Source organism: Ornithorhynchus anatinus, chromosome 7 (assembly GCF_004115215.2).
Source record: "Ornithorhynchus anatinus isolate Pmale09 chromosome 7, mOrnAna1.pri.v4, whole genome shotgun sequence".
Taxonomy (NCBI): domain Eukaryota; kingdom Metazoa; phylum Chordata; class Mammalia; order Monotremata; family Ornithorhynchidae; genus Ornithorhynchus; species Ornithorhynchus anatinus.
The window spans coordinates 65,947,751-65,964,391 of record NC_041734.1 but is presented as its reverse complement, the minus strand read 5'-3'; the positions used below and the strand labels follow the sequence as shown (position 1 = coordinate 65,964,391).

At 54.0% G+C, this 16,641-nt stretch overlaps 1 protein-coding gene across 3 annotated transcripts in view; it reads left to right on the top strand.

Annotated features, from left to right (window-relative positions):
• Positions 1-14,937, top strand: part of TFEB (transcription factor EB) — a 49,440-nt gene extending 34,503 nt beyond the window's left edge. For 2 of the 3 annotated variants that reach the window (XM_029069837.2, XM_029069838.2), the window contains exons 2-9: positions 9,121-9,350; positions 9,446-9,703; positions 10,001-10,081; positions 11,229-11,349; positions 11,752-11,808; positions 12,312-12,387; positions 12,960-13,107; positions 13,402-14,937. In XM_029069837.2, coding sequence (XP_028925670.1) covers positions 9,147-9,350; positions 9,446-9,703; positions 10,001-10,081; positions 11,229-11,349; positions 11,752-11,808; positions 12,312-12,387; positions 12,960-13,107; positions 13,402-13,845 — 1,389 coding nt within the window. In that variant the 5' untranslated portion in view covers positions 9,121-9,146 and the 3' untranslated portion in view covers positions 13,846-14,937. Of the gene's footprint in view, positions 1-6,219; positions 6,342-9,120; positions 9,351-9,445; positions 9,704-10,000; positions 10,082-11,228; positions 11,350-11,751; positions 11,809-12,311; positions 12,388-12,959; positions 13,108-13,401 lie in introns of those variants that run through there. The other variant, XM_029069836.2, reaches the window with a different exon arrangement.
• Positions 14,938-16,641: the final 1,704 nt, after the last annotated feature.

Here is a 16,641-nt window from a genome sequence, read left to right as displayed (position 1 = left end):
ATCAATCAATCAATACATCCATCAATGGTAATGTCACATCTCTTCCAAGAGGCCTTCCCTAATTAAGCCCACTTTTTCCTGCCTCCGTTTCCTTTCTTTGTCTTTTATGCACTGGGATCTGTGACCTTTGGATGTTTGATATCCCCCCTACAACCCCCAGCCCCATGGCACTTATGTAAGCATCTTTAAATGATCTATTATAAATGACATATTAATGTCTGTAGCCCCCTCTAGACTGTAAGCTCATTGTGGGCAGGAAACATATCTGCCAACTCTATTGTATTGTACTCTCCCAAGCACTTAATACTGTGCTCTGCATATAGTAAGCGCTCAATAAATACCATACTATTGATGGTGTTGATTTATTGAGTGCTTACCATGTGTAGAGCACTGTACTAAGCACTTGGGAGCCCACAACAGTCGAGTAGATAGGCAAGATCCCTGCCCTCAAGGAGCTTAAAATCTTATGGGGGAGACAGACATTAAAATAAACTACAGGTAGGGGAAGGGATGGTGTATAAAGATGTGTACTTATGTGCTGTGGTTGGGTGGGTTTGGGGTTAGTACCTAAGTGCTTAGGGGGTTTGGGCTGGGACTAAAAACATAGGTGACTCAGAAGTGAGATTAAGATGGGGAGATGGGAGGTTATTCAGGAATGGCTTCCTGGAGGAAATATTTTAGTAAAGCTTTGAAGATAGGGAGAGTGGTAGTCTGTCATATAGGAAAGGGGAAGGAGTCCAAAGCAGGAGGGAGGGCATCTACAAGGGGTCGATGGTGAGAGAGAAGAAGTGAAGGCTCAGTCATTAGCCTGGTTTTACAGGAGCAAAATGTGGGCTGGATTTAAGTGGGAGAGGAGTAAGGGTAGGTAGGAGAGGGAAAGAGTCCAGGAATGGGAATTAGGGAACTCAGGTTCTAGTCCTGGCTCTGTCACTCACCTGCTGCATGACCTTGGGCAAGGCACTGAATCTCTCGAGTCCTCAGTTTCTTGAACTGTATTATGGGGATTCAATACCTGCTGTCCCTCCCCCTCAGTTTGTGAGCCCCATGTGGGACAGGGACTGTGTCCACCCTGATTATCTTGAATTTAGGCTGGTGTTCAATAAAGTGTTTGGCAAATAGTGAGTGCTTTTTTATAAGGTACTTGTCAGTACTTACTATGTGCCAGGCATTGCACAAAGTGATACATAGTAAGCACTTAACAAATATCATTTTAAAAAAATGATAATTAGGTTGGACACAGTCTCAGCCCCAAATGGGACTCACATTTTAAGTCGGGAGGAGGAGAATTTAATCTTCATTTTACAGATGATGTAACTGCGACACAGAGGAGTGACGTGACCTGCTCAAAGTCACAAAGACAAGTAACAGAGCTGAGATTAGAACTCAGGTCCTCTGACTCCCAGACTCACGCTCCATCCATTAGGCCACGGAGCTTCAGCCTACTTCCACCGGCGACCTGCTGAGTACCGGCATGCTCTGCTCTGCCCCCGTCTCTCCTGCCCCTTCTTCAACTCTTAATAATAATAATAATGTTGGTATTTGTTAAGCGCTTACTATGTGCCGAGCACTGTTCTAAGCACTGGGGTAGACACAGGGGAATCAGGATGTCCCACGTGGCGCTCACAGTCTTAATCCCCATTTTACAGATGAGGTAACTGAGGCACAGAGAAGTTAAGTGACTTGCCCACAGTCACACAGCTGACAAGTGGCCGAGCTGGGATTCGAACTCATGACCTCTGACTCCAAAGCCCGTGCTCTTTCAACTCTTCCATCTTTCCCAGCAGTATCTCAGGAGGAGATCTCCCACCTCCTCTAAAAATCCACCCTCTGCACCTGCGCTTCTGACCTCATTCTTCTGCACCTTACTGAAACACTTGTCCCCTCCCCTCTTCCCTCCCTGACCACCATCTTCCACTCTTCTCTTTCCAATGGTTCCTTCTCTACTGCTTTCAGACATACTCATGCCTTCCCTATCTTTAACTCCTTGACTCCCTTGACTCCTTAGCTCTCTCCAGTAATCGCCCCATCTCCCTTCTACCATTCCTCTCCAAACTCCTTGAGTGGATTGTCTACATCCGCTACCTCCACTTCCCCTCGTCCAATTCTCTCCTCGCCCCCGCCCCGTAATATGGCTTCTGTCCCCTTCACTCCATAGAAACAGCCCTCTTTAAAGTCACCAATGACCTCTTTCTTGCCAAATCCAGTGGCCCCTACTCCATCCTAATCCTCCTCAACCTCTCAGCTGCCTTTGTCCCCGTGGACCACCCCCTTTTCCTGGAAACACGATCTAACTTTGGCTTCACTGACACTCTCCTCGCCTGGTTCCCCTCCTATCTCTCTGGCAGTTTATTCTCCGTCCCTTTCACGGGCTCCTCCTCTGCCTCCTACCCCTGAGCTGCGGGAACCCCTCAAGGCTCAGTTCTGGGTCCTCTTCTACACCCCCCTACACCCACTCCCTTGGAGAATGCATTCACTCCATGGCTTCAAACTACCATCTCTGCGCAGATGATTCTTAAATCTACCTCTCCAGCCCTGACCTCTCTCCTTCTCTGCAGTCTCACATTTCCTCCTGCCTTTGAGACATCTACTTGGATGTCGTGCCGACCCCTCAAACTTAATATGTCTGTAATAGAATTCCTCATCTTCCCACCCAAACCTGTCCTCTCCCAGATTTTCCCATTAATGTAGACAACACCTCTATCCTTCGTGACTCACAAGCCTGTAACTTCGGTATTATTCTTGATTCTCTCGTTCAACCCACATATTCAATCTGTCACCAAATCCTGTCGCTTCTACCTTCCCAGAATTGCTAAAATTCACCCTTTCCTCTCCATCAGTATTGGTACTATGCTGATCCAAGCAGTTATTTCCCACCAGGACTACTACATCAGCCTCCTCGCTGACCTCCGTGTCTCCTGTCTCTCTTCACTCCAATCCTTACTTCACTCTGTTGCCTAGATCATCTTTCTAAAAAAAGTTTAGTCGATGTTTCCCCACTCTTCAAGAACTTCCAGTGGTTGCCCATCCACCTCTTAGACTTCTTTTTTCCAAGCTAAATGCCCGCCCCCCCCAATTCCTCCTACTTTACTCCAGGGACTAATATTCCATTCTTTAATCATTCTTGTTAGTCTCCTCAGGGCCTTCCAGGGTCTCTGCATCCATGTTAGAATTGAGCAGCCCACATGGGACCCAGAACTCTAATAAGATTTGAGCAGAGCCAGAGAAGAAGGATGTCTTCTTGACTCTTCAGTCCATCATTCAATCAACCAATGGTATTTATTGAAGCGATATTTATTGAGAAGCAGCATGGTCTAGTGGAAATTACACAGACCTGGGAGCCAGAGGCCCTGGGTTCTAATCCTGGCTCTGCCACTTGTCTGCTGTGTAACCTTGGGCAAGTCACTTCATTTTTCTATGCCCCAGTTACCTCATCTGTAAGATGGGGATTAAGACTATGAGCCCTATGTGGGACAGGGACTGTGTCCCACCCGATTACCTCTGTACAGTATCTGGCACATAGTAAGCACTTAACAGATACCATTAAAAAATTCTGAGGTCTTACTGTGTGCAGAGCACTATTCTAAGCACTTGGAAGTACAATATAATAGAGTTGGTGGACATATTCCCACAAGGAGTTCATAGTTTAGAGCGGGAGACAGGCATTAAAATAAATTATGGATCTGAACATAAATGCTGTGGGGCTGAGGGTGGGGTGAATGAAAGAGTCATGGACTCTTGCGTTCATGACGTCGGATGAGACATCCCATTTCCATGTTGGCATTTTAGAATCAGAGCCCTCCACTGATGGCTCCGATTCACATTACAGCCAACAGTCTTGAAGTGGGTGGAGAAGACCAACAACAAAGTGTTTGTCTCATTCCACCAGATCCCTCCGGAGTTGGGGGACATGCTCTAAAGCTCGCAGACGGGAGTTCAAGACAAAACCAAGGGAATGTTTCTTGGCCCAGCTGGCAGGAAGCAATTGCAGTCTGTCAGCACGGGAAGCTGTTCAGGCAGGAGGAGTGTTGGGGACCAGCGGATTCTGAGTAAATTCAAGGGTCAGTGGCCCTGATTGGGATTTGGGTGGAAAAAGCTAGGACAAGTTCTGACTTCCGGGGAGCAGTGGGGCTTCCCTTCCCAGCCTCCCAAATTCAGCTTCCTGCTGGATTCACCCCAGGGCAGTAATAATAATAATAATAATAATAAAAGTGGTATTTGTTAAGCATTTACTATGTGCCAGGCACTGTACTAAGTGCTGGGGTAAATGCAAGGTAATAGGGTTGGACACAGTCCCTGTCTCACATGGGGCTTATAGTCTTCCTCCCCGTTTTACAGATGAGGTAACTGAGGCACGGAGAAATTAAGTGAATTGCCTAAGGTCATACAACAACAAGTGGCAGAGCTGGGATTAGAACCCAGATCTTTCTGACTCCCAGGCCCATGCTCTTTCCACTAAACCATGCTGTTTCTCAACCTAAACCACCAGGTTGAGCCCATCCATCTTCACAACTGTCCCCTTACCCAAGACCCTCCCAGCTGTCCCTTACTATGGACTGTCTCCTACCTCTGATCCATTGCTCAAACCCCCTCCCCCTAAAGACACCTCCCCTCCAACAGTTTTACCAAACTCCTTCCCTTCCCTCCTTTGAGGTCATTCTCAAAGCCCACGCCCTCCTAGAGGCTTTCCCTGATTATTCTCCACCTTCCTCTCAGACATGTCTTCCCCTTAGCCACCTCAGTACTCCTTAATCTTATTCTGTTTGTTTATTTGTCACTGATTTATTTACTCCACAGTGTTTATCATTTATATCCACCCACAGACTCTATGAATGCTTTTAATTTATAAGCCCTTACCTCAGAGAAGCAGCGTGGCTCAGTGGAAAGAGCCTGGGCTTGGGAGTCAGAGTTCATGGGTTTGAATCCCGGCTCTGCTACTTATCAGCTGTGTGACTGGGCAAGTCACTTAACTTCTCTGTGCCTCAGTTACCTCATCTGTAAAATGGGGATTAACTGTGAGCCTCACGTGGGACAACCTGATTACCCTGTATCTACCCCACGCTTAGAACAGTGCTCTGCACATAGTAAGTGCTTAACAAATACCAACATTATTTATATTTATTTATTTATTCTCTAAATGGACTGAAAGCTCCATGAAACAGATTTTGCTTCTCTGTGTTCTCACTCCCCCAAGTGCCTAGGACAGTGTTCTACACCCTGTAAGTGTTCATTAAATACCACGAATAGTTTTCTCTGGTCCTCACTGCTCCAGGGTCTAAGAGGTAGGAGCAGAGCTGGGAGTCCCAGGCACACTGAATAAAGGGAAAACAAGTAAGGGAGAGACAGAGTCCCAGAAAGAGAGGGAGATAGGGCTCAAAAGAGAGAGAGAGAGAGAGGGAGAGTGAAAGAGAGAAGATATAGAGCAAGAGAGAAGGGAGAGAGCAAAGAGAGGATAGAGGGAGAAAGAACAAGGAAAAGGATAGACAGCAAGGGAGAGGAGAGTGAGAACAAGAGAGAGTGAGAGAGAGAGTGAGAGGGAGAGAAAAAGAGAAGGAGCTAGAGGGAAAGAAGGTGAGAGACGAGAAGGTATCTGAGCTGAGTGTGGAAGGGTCAGTAGGACTGGAACTCCTCAACACCATTTCTATTTCTGTGGGCTCTTAATAATAATAATAATAATAATAATAATGATAATGACATTTAGCAAGTACTTACTATATGCCAAGCTTTGTACTAAGTGCTAGTCTGGATACAGATCAGATCATTGTATCCCACACAATCTCTCAATCTACTAGGGAGGGAAGGAGAACATATCTTATCCCCCATTTTTACAGTTGAGGAAACTAAAGCACAAAGAAGTGAAGCGACTTGCCCAAGGTCACATAGCAAGCAAGTGGTGAAGCCAGGATTAGAACCCAGGTACTCTGTCTCCCAGGCCCAGGCTTGTTCCGCCGGGCACGGCTCTGGGTTCGGCACCCAGACCTCTGGCCCCAGGTTGGAGGAGATGAGGGGCAGGCCTTCCACAGACAGGAGGAAGAGCAGGCGGGGTCTCCCGTGTCCGTGCCCAGGGGCGGGAGCCAAGGCGGGCCGGACCCCAAGGGCCTGGCCTGGCGGCTGCTCTGCCTTCTCTCCCGCAGTGGGCGCCTGGCCCCTTTGTGATGAGGAACAAGGACCCTGTGTGTGTGTTCCTGAGTTGCTTCTGCCCACGGGGCCGGGGCCAGGGCCGGGGCCGGGGCCGGGCCTGGCCAGCTTCCTCCACAGAAGCCAGATTGTTCCTGTGGGAAGCGTCTCCCTCTCGCCACCACTGGAGCTGATTGCACCGTGGTGGGAGGGCGGATCTCAGTCAGGTGCGCCGGGGTGGGGGGCAGGGACACGGCAAAGGGGCCCGGGGGGGCTCGGGGTCTGGGCAAAGCCTGGGAGACGGGCAAAAGCCTGGTAGGGTAGTGGTGGAACTGGAACTGGGTGGTGGAACTGGTAGGGTGGTGGTTCAGATGCAAAGTGGGGCTCTGGGGGAGGGTTGCAGAGGCGAGGGGCTGGGGGTGGGCCTCTGTTGGACAGCCCAACTGGCCAGCAGGGGACCGGGATCTGGGTCCAGGCCGGAGCAGGTGTAGCTTTCACTGGGCCACGTTTGCGGGCTGGCATGGGGCATGCTTCAGTGCAGAGCTGGGCATTTCTAGCTCGTGCCAGCTCTGCCCACCGAGCAGAGGCAGCCTGTCCAGGTTTCCCGGGGGTGAGCAGGGAGGCTTCTGCCTGCTGGCACTGGTCTTAACAGAGTGTTCCCCCAGGCGTGAGAGGGTGCGGAGCGGGTATTAGCAATTATGGTCCTCTAGACTGTAAACTCCCTGTGGGCGGTGAATGTGTCTACCAACTCTGTTGTATTGGACTCTCCCAAACAGTACAGTGCTCTGCACAATAAATACCATTAATTGATTGAATACGACAGTGTTCCCTGCTCTCAGATGTGCACCTGCCAACGAGATTATACTCTCCCAAGCACTTAATTCAGTGTTCTGAACAGAGTAAGAGAAGCAGCGTTGGAGAAGCAGAGATAGAGAGGCAGATTGGCCTAGTGGCCTGGGAGTCAGAAGGACCTGGGTTCTAATTCCAGCTCTGCCAATTGTATGCTCTGTGACCTGGGGCAAGTCACTTCACTTCTCTGTGCTTCAGTTACCTCATCTACAAAATGGGAATTGGAACTGTGAGCCCAGTGGAACATGGACTGTGTCCTATCCAGTTTGTTTGCATCCACCCCGGCACTTAGTACAGTGGCTGACACATAGTAAGCGCTTAACAAATGTCACAATTATTATTGATAGTAGTAAGTGCTCAGTAAAAATGATGTGTTGATTGATTGATCCCGTGGCAGTGTTTTTTTTGTGTGTTTATTGGGGAGCGGTGGTGGGGGGCGGCTATTTATTAAGTGCTTACTGTGCGCCAGGCAATGTGCTAAGTACTAAGACAGATACAAGATAATCAGTTTGGATACAGTCCATATCCCACCCAGGGTTCATAGTCTTAATCCCCATTTTATAGATGAGGTAACTGAGGCACAGAAAAGTTGGGTGACTTCCAAAATCACACAGCAGGCAAATGGCAGAGCCGGGATTAGAACCCAGGTCCTTCTGACTCCCAGGCCTGTGTTCTTTCCATGAGGCTACACTGCTTCTCAAGTTTACCTGGGTCATCCCACCAGCCCTGTTTGGTGGGGAGAACTATGTGTGGAGCCAGCAGGCTGGGTAGGAGCTTCCCAAAATTAGCAGAATTGTACTAATGAAGGTCTTTATTAAGCACCAACTCTGGACCAAAGCACAGTGCTAAACATTAGTGGGGATACCTTTTTAATGGTATTTGTTAAGTGTTTATTATGTTCCAGGCACTGTTCTCAGCACTGGGGTAGGTACAAGATAATCGAGTCGGAAAACAACCTCTGTCCCACATGGGGCTCACAGTCGTAATCCTCATTTTACAGATGAGATAACTGAGGCACAGAGAAGTGAAATGATTTGTGCAAGGTCCCATAGCAGACAAGTGGCAGAACCACGACTAGAACCCGGCTCCTTCTGACTCCCAGTCCTGTGGTCCATCCACTTGGCCACGCTGCTTCTTTAAGGCTCATAGTCTAAGAGGGAGAGAGAACAGATATCCACCCCAGTGCTTAGCACAGTGCTTTGACATATAAGTAAGCATTTAATGAATTCCACTGTTATTATTCAAGATAATCACACTGGATTTAGTCTGGTTACAAATGGGGCCAGAGTCTAAGAGGATAGGTGAGCAGGTAAAATCACTTTTTTACACAGGAGGAAACAGAGGTAGAGAGAGGTTAAATGATTCGTCCAAGGTCCCTCAGAAGACGGGAGTAGAGCAGGGATTAGAGTCCCAGAGTAGAGCTGGGACGAGAAGCAGCATGGCTTAGTGGAAAGAGCCCGGGCTTGGGAGTCAGAGGTCATGGGTTCAAATCCTGGCTCCTCCACTTGTCAGCTTTGTGACTTTGGGCAAGTCACGTAACTTCTCTCTGCTTCAGTTACCTCATCTGTAAAATGGGGACTAAGACTGTGAGCCCCACGTGGGACATCCTGATTACCTTGTATCTCCCCCAGTCCTTAGAACAGTACTTGGCACGTAGGAAGCACTTAACAAATACCATTATTATTATTATTATTATTAGAACCTGGGTCTCCTGACTCCCAGAGCCTCTGCTCTTTCCACAAGACCACGCTGCCTCCCTATTTCAATAGAGCAGAGGAAGCTGGCTCCCAAGACTTCTCTGTCATTGCTCTGGTCTTAGAGTGGGGTTGTTGTTGCCTCTTCCCTTCCTCAACTGTAAAATGGGGTTTAAGACAGAGAGCCCCATATGGAGCAGGGTCTCTGTCCAACCTGTGTCTACCCCGGCGCTTAGAATAGTACCTGGCACATAGTAAATGCTTAATGAATACCATCAATTGTCATCATGTTGGACCCAGTCCTGGGTGGGACCTCACCCACATGGAGAGCTACTGCCTAAATGGGGAGGGGGGCAGCCTTGGGGGACAGGATGGGGGTGGTCCCAGGGGAGTGTGAAGAGGGCCACGACGGCTGTGGATTTCCTTGGTTCTGAGCTTCGGCGGGGCCTCTTTTCCCTCTCAGGACGCAGAGAGCCACCGGCCGCCGTCATGGCGTCCCGCATTGGCCTGCGCATGCAGCTCATGCGGGAGCAGGCCCAGCAGGAGGAGCAGCGGGAGCGGATGCAGCAGCAGGCCGTGATGCACTACATGCAGCAGCAGCAGCAGCAGGGGATGCCCGTGGCCAGCACGCCCGCCATCAACACGCCCGTCCACTTCCAGTCCCCTCCGCCCGTGCCCGGGGAGGTGCTCAAGGTACCATTAGCCCTCCTCCCCACTCGGCCCCTCGCGACCATCACCCCCACCGGGACCCCCCGTGACCACGGCTCTCCTCCTCTCCCCGATGGCAGGTGCAGTCGTACCTGGAGAACCCCACCTCCTACCACCTGCAGCAGTCACGGGACAAGAAGGTGCGCGAGTACCTGTCCGAGACCTACGGGAACAAGTTTGCTGCACACCTCAGCCCCGGGCAGGGTTCCCCCAAGCCTCCCCCCGCAGCCTCCCCGGGGGGCCGGCCTGGGCCCGTGCTACCTTCCTCCTCTGCAGGAAACAGCACCCCCAACAGCCCCATGGCCATGCTCCACATCGGCTCCAACACGGACAGAGAGGTGAGCGGGGGAGGCCGGACCCTGGGGAGGGGAGGCCGGCAGGGAGGAGTGCCCAGATCTAGGCCGCTGACTCTGGGCTCTACCCCTCCCCGCAGGGTGGGCTCTGGTTGCCTACCTGAGCCCCCATAGAGTGTGGAGAGAAGGAGCTGTGGGGAGGATGGGAGGGTGGGGCAGGTCAAACGGGTCCTGGGTTTCCCACCCAGACAGGGCTCTGACCCTGGTCCCAACCCTGCCTCCTGCCTCCTCATGCTTAGTCTGGCCTGGTCAGCCAGAATATCTGCCCCTTTGCTCTTCCAGTTTGATGATGTCATCGATAATATCATGCGCCTAGATGACGTCCTGGGATACATCAACCCGGAGAGCCAGATGCCCAATACGGTAGGCCCCTGGGCTGCAGCTGAGGGTCTGGCTCTGGCGGAGAGGGACGGGGAGAGCAGGTGGTCTTTGTCTGGGTGCAGTGTGGCCAATGGAGTGGAGTGGATTGCTTGGCTCCGGGTCCTGGCCTCCTCCTCCTCCTTCACTCCCTCCTCCTCTCCCTCCTTCCCCTCTTCCTCCTACCCATCCTTCTCCGACTCCTCCTGCTCCTCATCCTCCTTCTCTTCCAATTCATCTTCCTCACTCTCCTCCTCCTTGCCCTCTTTCTCCTCCTCTTCCCCCTTTTCCTTCTCCTCTTTCTCTTTCCTTCTCCTTCTCCTCCCTGAGCTCTCACTTTTATCTGCCATTGGCTCCCTGCTGTGGGGTGGGGGGCAGAGGGAAGAGGGAGCCCAAGGTCCTGGAGATTAGGGTACCATTTCCCTTGGGTCTTAAAACTCTTTACAGCCCATAGGACTGGTTTTGAGGGCTAAGGAAATTTTTTGCTCTGTGTGTGTGTGTGTGTGTGTGTGTATACATTCTGGCCCTGAGCATGACACATGAGGGGCACTCTGATTCTGGGCATGCTATGTGGGCCTTTTTGTGGGTATGCTGGGTTGGTTTTTGTATGGGGACACTGGGTCTGTGTTGTGTGTGAGCTTTGTGTGACTGCTGTCTGTGTGTGCAGTGGGCTTTTGTGTTTGGGTGTATATATTATGCACTTTGGGTCTCTGCATATATTTATGTTTGCTCTAGGTATGGGTGAACTGTAGATGGGCAAATGTGCTAGGAGGGGATTGTGCGTGTGCATGCTTTTTATGTGTGTGTGTGTGTTATGTAAGGATTCTATGTGTGCATGTGCTAGAAAGTGAGAAGGCTGGGAGTAGAGGAGAGCTAATACAGAGCATTGGATTCAGTTAGTCAATTAATTAATCACTGGTATATATTGAACACTTCCTGTATGCAGAGAACTGTACTGAGCAGAGCTGGGAGTGTGGTTGGTAACTAAGTCCTAGTTTTCTGCCTAGGATTCCGTTGCCCCACCTCTTGGCCAGCTCCTTTAGGTGAAGTAGCCAGCCCCTTCCCTCCACCTCCCATTTCTATTCCTTCCCTCCTCCTCCCAGAGGGGGGATCTTCCTGCAAGGGTCTGACATTTCCTTCCCTTGTTGCCTAGTTGCCCATGTCTAGTAGCCACCTCAGCGTGTACAGCGGGGACCCTCAGGTCACAGCCTCTCTGGTCGGGGTGACCAGCAGCTCCTGCCCAGCTGACCTGACCCAGAAACGAGAGCTCACAGGTAACAGCTCTGAAACAACTTCTTCTCTGCCCTCATCCTGGTGCCTCCCCTTTGTCCTCCTTTCCTCTGGTGCTCCCCGTCCCCCAGGCTCCTGGGCTCCTGGTTCTCTCTCCCCCTCTCTCAGGACTGGATACCGAGAAGCAGTGTGGCATAATGGATAGACCACGGGCCTGGGAGTCTATTCCCGGCTTCTCCACTTCTCTGCTGTGTGACCTTGGGCAAATCACTTTACTTCTCTGTTCCTCAGTTCCCTCATCTGGAAAATGGGGATCGAGACTGTGAGCCCCATGTGGGACAGGGGCTGTGTCCAACCCAGGGGCTTATACCTACCCCAGCACTTATTACAGTGCCTGACACACAGTAAGCACTTGACGAATACCATAATTATTATTATTTATACAGATGCTGAGAGCAGGGCCCTAGCCAAGGAGCGCCAGAAGAAGGACAATCACAACCTCAGTGAGTAGATCCAGTCCTGTCCCTCCCCCCAGCACTGCCAGCCCTCCCTCCCTCGCCCCCAGAGGTATGGCCTGGCCCTGGTCAGCTCATAATGGGCCTGGGGCTGGGTTAAGGAGCAAAGTGAGTCCCCCTGGGTTCGGCTTCCCTCAGGCCTGGCTGGAATGAAGTCTCTGCCAACCCTCTTCTCAACCCCGCCCAGGCCACCCACTGCCCTTTCTGCCTTCCCCAGTTTCTCCTGATCCCTCTCAGAAACTTGAAAATTTCCCAGGCACCTGTTACCAGTCATCCGCTGAGGAATGGGGGCGGGGTAGGGCACAGGGCCAGATGTGGGGCAGGGGGTGGTGAGTGGAGGCTGAAATTAGCTTTAGGGAAGTGTGTGTAGTGGAGGTCCCCTCTGTCCAGATTTCAGCCAGACCCTGTTCCCCGAGAGATTGACCCTGGCACCAGCCACCCCACCAATACTTGTCTGTTTGCCCGTCTGTCTGTCTGTCCGCCTGCCTCAGTTGAGAGGAGAAGGAGATTCAACATCAATGACCGTATCAAGGAGCTGGGCATGCTGATCCCCAAGGCCAACGACCTGTAAGGACCTTGCTGGGGATGGGTCTTGTGCAGCGAGGGGTGGGTGCTTCTTCCAGGAGGAGGACCACTGATGGGACAGAGGAGGGGAAGCAGGGAAGAGGGAGGACAGGAATCAGTGGGGTGGGGAGGAGGGTGGCCTGTCAGCCAGGAATACTCTCCCCGCCACCCGCCCCCATCAAGGGAGTTGACCTCTCAATGGGAAACAAACCCAGTCCCGTTTCTCAGCTGGCCTCCCTCCTGCACTGTGCTTGTGTACCCACGCACGTGCCCACCCCCTCACACATGCACACACACACACACAGAGGCTCTGGCTGGGCCCACTGCCCTCTGCGGTCCCCTTGGGGTGTTTCCTGCCAGACCCGAGCTTCCCCAAGGCCTTGCTGCCATGGTTTCCCCCCAGAAAGCTGGACTGGCGACAGCTGGAGCCTTGGTCCGGCCAGCCTCTGGGCTTGGGGTTCCACCTTGCTGACCCTCTTGCCCTCCAGAGGCAGGCAAGAGTGGAGGCCCAGACCTTCTGGGGCCACTGCCAGCCAGGTCCTGACCCTCCCAACCTCTCCCTGCCACCCATCCAGAGACGTGCGCTGGAACAAAGGGACGATCCTGAAGGCCTCAGTGGACTACATCCGCAGGATGCAGAAGGACCTGCAGCGATCGCGGGACCTGGAGACTCACTCCCGGCGCCTCGAGATGACCAACAAGCAGCTATGGCTCCGCATCCAGGTCTGACCTCTGACCTGCTAACTCCCGATCTTGGGGCCCCAGGTCCGGGACCCTCGGAGTGGAGGGAATGCAGGAGGCCGGGCGGCCCTGGACTTCCTGGAGTGGCTTTTGCTGAGCGGGGAGGGGAGGCGGGGGTCCCAGGGCAGGGAACTGCGGGTGAGGTCAGGGGGCGGATCAGGGGTCTTTCCCTCTCCCAGGCTAAGGGTGGGTGGGGGAGGTGCCCGGGTCAGGGAGCGTGCTCAGCAAGGGGGCTCCCCGCGACCAAGCGGCACCTCTGCCCAATCCCTCCCACAGGAGCTGGAGATGCAGGCCCGCCTGCACGGTCTTCCCACGGCCTCGCCTTCCGGGGTCAACGTGGCCGAGCTGGCCCAGCAGCTGGTGAAGCAGGAGCTGCAGCTGCCGGGGGACGAGGGGGTGGGAGAGCCCCCACGCCCCTCTGGGCTCGCCGACCAGGAGCTGCCCCAGCCTCTGCTGCCCCCGCCATCCCCCTTCCACCAACTGGACTTCAGCCCCGGCCTGAACATCGGCGACGGGCCCCCGGGCTTCCTGGACCCCCTGGGGCCTGACCCCGGCTCCTCCTTCCCCGCACTGTCCAAGCGGGAGCTGGACTTGATGCTCCTGGACGAGTCCGTGCTGCCCCTGGCCCCCGACCCCCTGTTCCCGGCCATGTCCCCCGAGGCGTCTAAGGCCAGCAGCCGCCGCAGCAGCTTCAGCGTGGAGGAGGGGGACATGCTGTGACCTGCGGCCCTCCCGGGCCCGGCTGGGGAAGGACCGGCCGGAGGGGGCCGGCCCGAGGAGGGGCGGGGGGGCCCCTCTGTCTGGCACTTGTGTGTGAAGAGACCTGTGGGCCCCCCGGGACTCATGGCCTCCCAATAGCTGGCTCTCCCAAGGGTCCGGGGGCCCAGAGGAGGATCCCGGCCTCGCCCAATCTGGCCCTCGGAGGATCCCCAGATGTTGGAATAGGGTGGGGAGGAGCAGGGCTAACAGTTTTTGGGCTGGGCTGGGGCTGGGGCTTGTTGGGGGAGGGAGGCCGAGAGGAGGAGAGGGGACTGGAGGGGTTGGATGTGGGCAGCTTCACCAACATGACTGGCTTTGGCAGCTCACCAAGGAGCTCCGCTTGGAAAATCTACCCCTCCTGGCCCGCTACCACCTCGAGGGAGGGTGGGACGGTGTGGGTTGGGAACCCCACAGTCTCAGCCTCTAAGCCCTGACCCCTGAGAAGGGGCTGAACCCACAGGGAAGCTTATTCTAGGTACCCCACAGAGAGGGACCGCCTCCCCTCTCCCTTTGGTGCTACACACCTGTCCTACAGGTTGCCAGTGGCCTTCTCGGGGGTGGACAGGCCGGGGCTGGTTGTGAGGCTCTGCCTGGGCACAGCTGGGGATCTGGCTGGAGGGGAGCGGAGGAGCCCACCCTGGCTGGGGTTCCTCGGGGCGGAGGGACTCGTCCTCCATTCTGGGGTTCAGGGAGCCAAGGCCCCAGCCTCGATCTCGGGCCGTGGGAAGCTGGCTCCAGCCTTCCCCCTGCCCCGACCCCCGACCCCCCGGGCTCCCTCGCCTCTTGTCCGAAGGCTAGAACCCCCTTCCCACCTGCTGGAGCCGGCTGGCCTGCCTGGGCGGCCTGTCTGTGTGTCCTACTCCCTGCAACCCACTCCCGGGCCCCTGCCTCCCCAGTTTAAGAGCTGCCTTCAGGGAGAAGCTTGCGGGTGTGGCAAGCGGGGATGGGGGGGGGCGCCCCTCTGGTCCCGGGGAGGGGAAGGGGCTCCTCCCACCCGCAAGGGAATGCCGGGGGGTCCATATCTGGTGGCCTTAGTAAACACTTTGCTTTGTATCTCCCCCATGTGCTGTGTTTGTGTGGGGAAGGGTGGGGTGGGGGTTCCTGTTGTCCCAGGGAACTGGGCTTCAGCCTGGAGCTTCTGCCCAGATGGCCAAGGTGCTGGGGCCAACGGCTGGTCTGGAATAAGCCCTTGGGCCCCTTCCACCGGCCACCCCTTATGGTGACCGGACAGCTGACCGGAGCCTGTCCCGCCTCCATGCTCTGACCTGAGGCTCTTGCTCGGGGGCACTGCTCTGAGACCAGAAACAGACTAATCTTCAGGACCAGATCCCCTCTCCGACCCCTCGCCAACCCCTCTCCGACTCCTCTCCAGCTGGTAGAACCCACTAGTGTGAGGTTCAGGGATTCTCCCAGGCTCAGTCTTGTTAAGACCCTTCATCCTTTGCTGAAATCGGAGCAGAGGAGAGAGCAGAGTACCCTAGGGAGACAAGCTGATGTGGTGTAGCATGGGCCCGGGAGTCAGAGAGTCCTGGGTTCTAATCCCAGCTCCACCACTTGTCTGTCGTAGTTGTGCGAATCACTTCACTTCTTTGTGTCTCTGTTACGTCATCTGGAAAATGGAGATTAAGACTGTGAGCCAGCCCCTTGTGGTACAGGGACTGGGTCCAACCCGATTTGCCTGTATCCACCCTAGCGCTTAATACAATGCCTGGCACATAGTAAGCGCTTAACAAACACTACAATTATTATTATTATTATGCCCAACTCTCCACCCATCCGATCTCCCAGTTGTCCCAGGTCCCGGGGCTCCTGAATGTAGCTTGGGTCCGACGCTGCCCGGACCTGGTGTCCTTTGCAGTAAACGGGGTTCATTCAGTAGTATTTATTGAGCGCTTACTATGTGCAGAGCACTGTACTGAGCGCTTGGAATGTACGTTTGAGTAAGATCGGGGAAGAGAACATGTTCTTCTCTAATTGGCCACAAGATGGTACCACCAGCTCATGCTCCTGGTCAGTGGGCAGGAAGGGACACCGACACGGGCTTCCTCCCCATCCAGCATCTGAAACTGACCCTCACCCTCAGACTGACCACCGGGACCTGCCCCTCACACAGAAAGTCTCCCTACCCGCCCTCAGCCTTAACTGTACAGGGGCCGGGTGAGGAAGTTGAGAGTGTTGTCTGCTGGAGGTCTCTGTGGCAGGCTGGGCCGGACAGCTGCTTAAATGCCCCCCTGGGGCTTTCCTCTCGAGCACGGGCAGCCGCCTTGCCCGCTCCGCCACCCTGGCCAGAGGCAGGGAAGTGTGGGCCGGGCCAAGGCAGGAAGAGGGGAGCTGAGAGGGGAGGGAGGGGGAGAGGTGAGGTGGTCGCAGGACTAGGTTTGGGGTGGAATCATCTTGGCCATGGCTTACCATTGGCAAAGTGACTGTAGCTACTTTTCATTCAGTCATGGAAACAACAGTAATAATAATAGTTATTATTATTAAGCACTTACTGTGTGTCAAGCACTGTAGTAAGAGGAGGGGTAAAGACAATATGAGTGCAAGAGAATAAAGTTCCTCCCACCTGGGCTCACTCACTCATTGCAGCAGATTAACCACCCCCTGGCCTGCACCTACTGCTAATTACTGGGCCAGAACCTACAGATTGACTGGAGGGTGCCCATGGGAGGCCATGGAACCTATTAGGAAGGGGCACTAGACCCTCGACTGCCCACCCTCACCCCTCCCAGCAGCCTGGGCAGGGGTCCCACGCCGCCC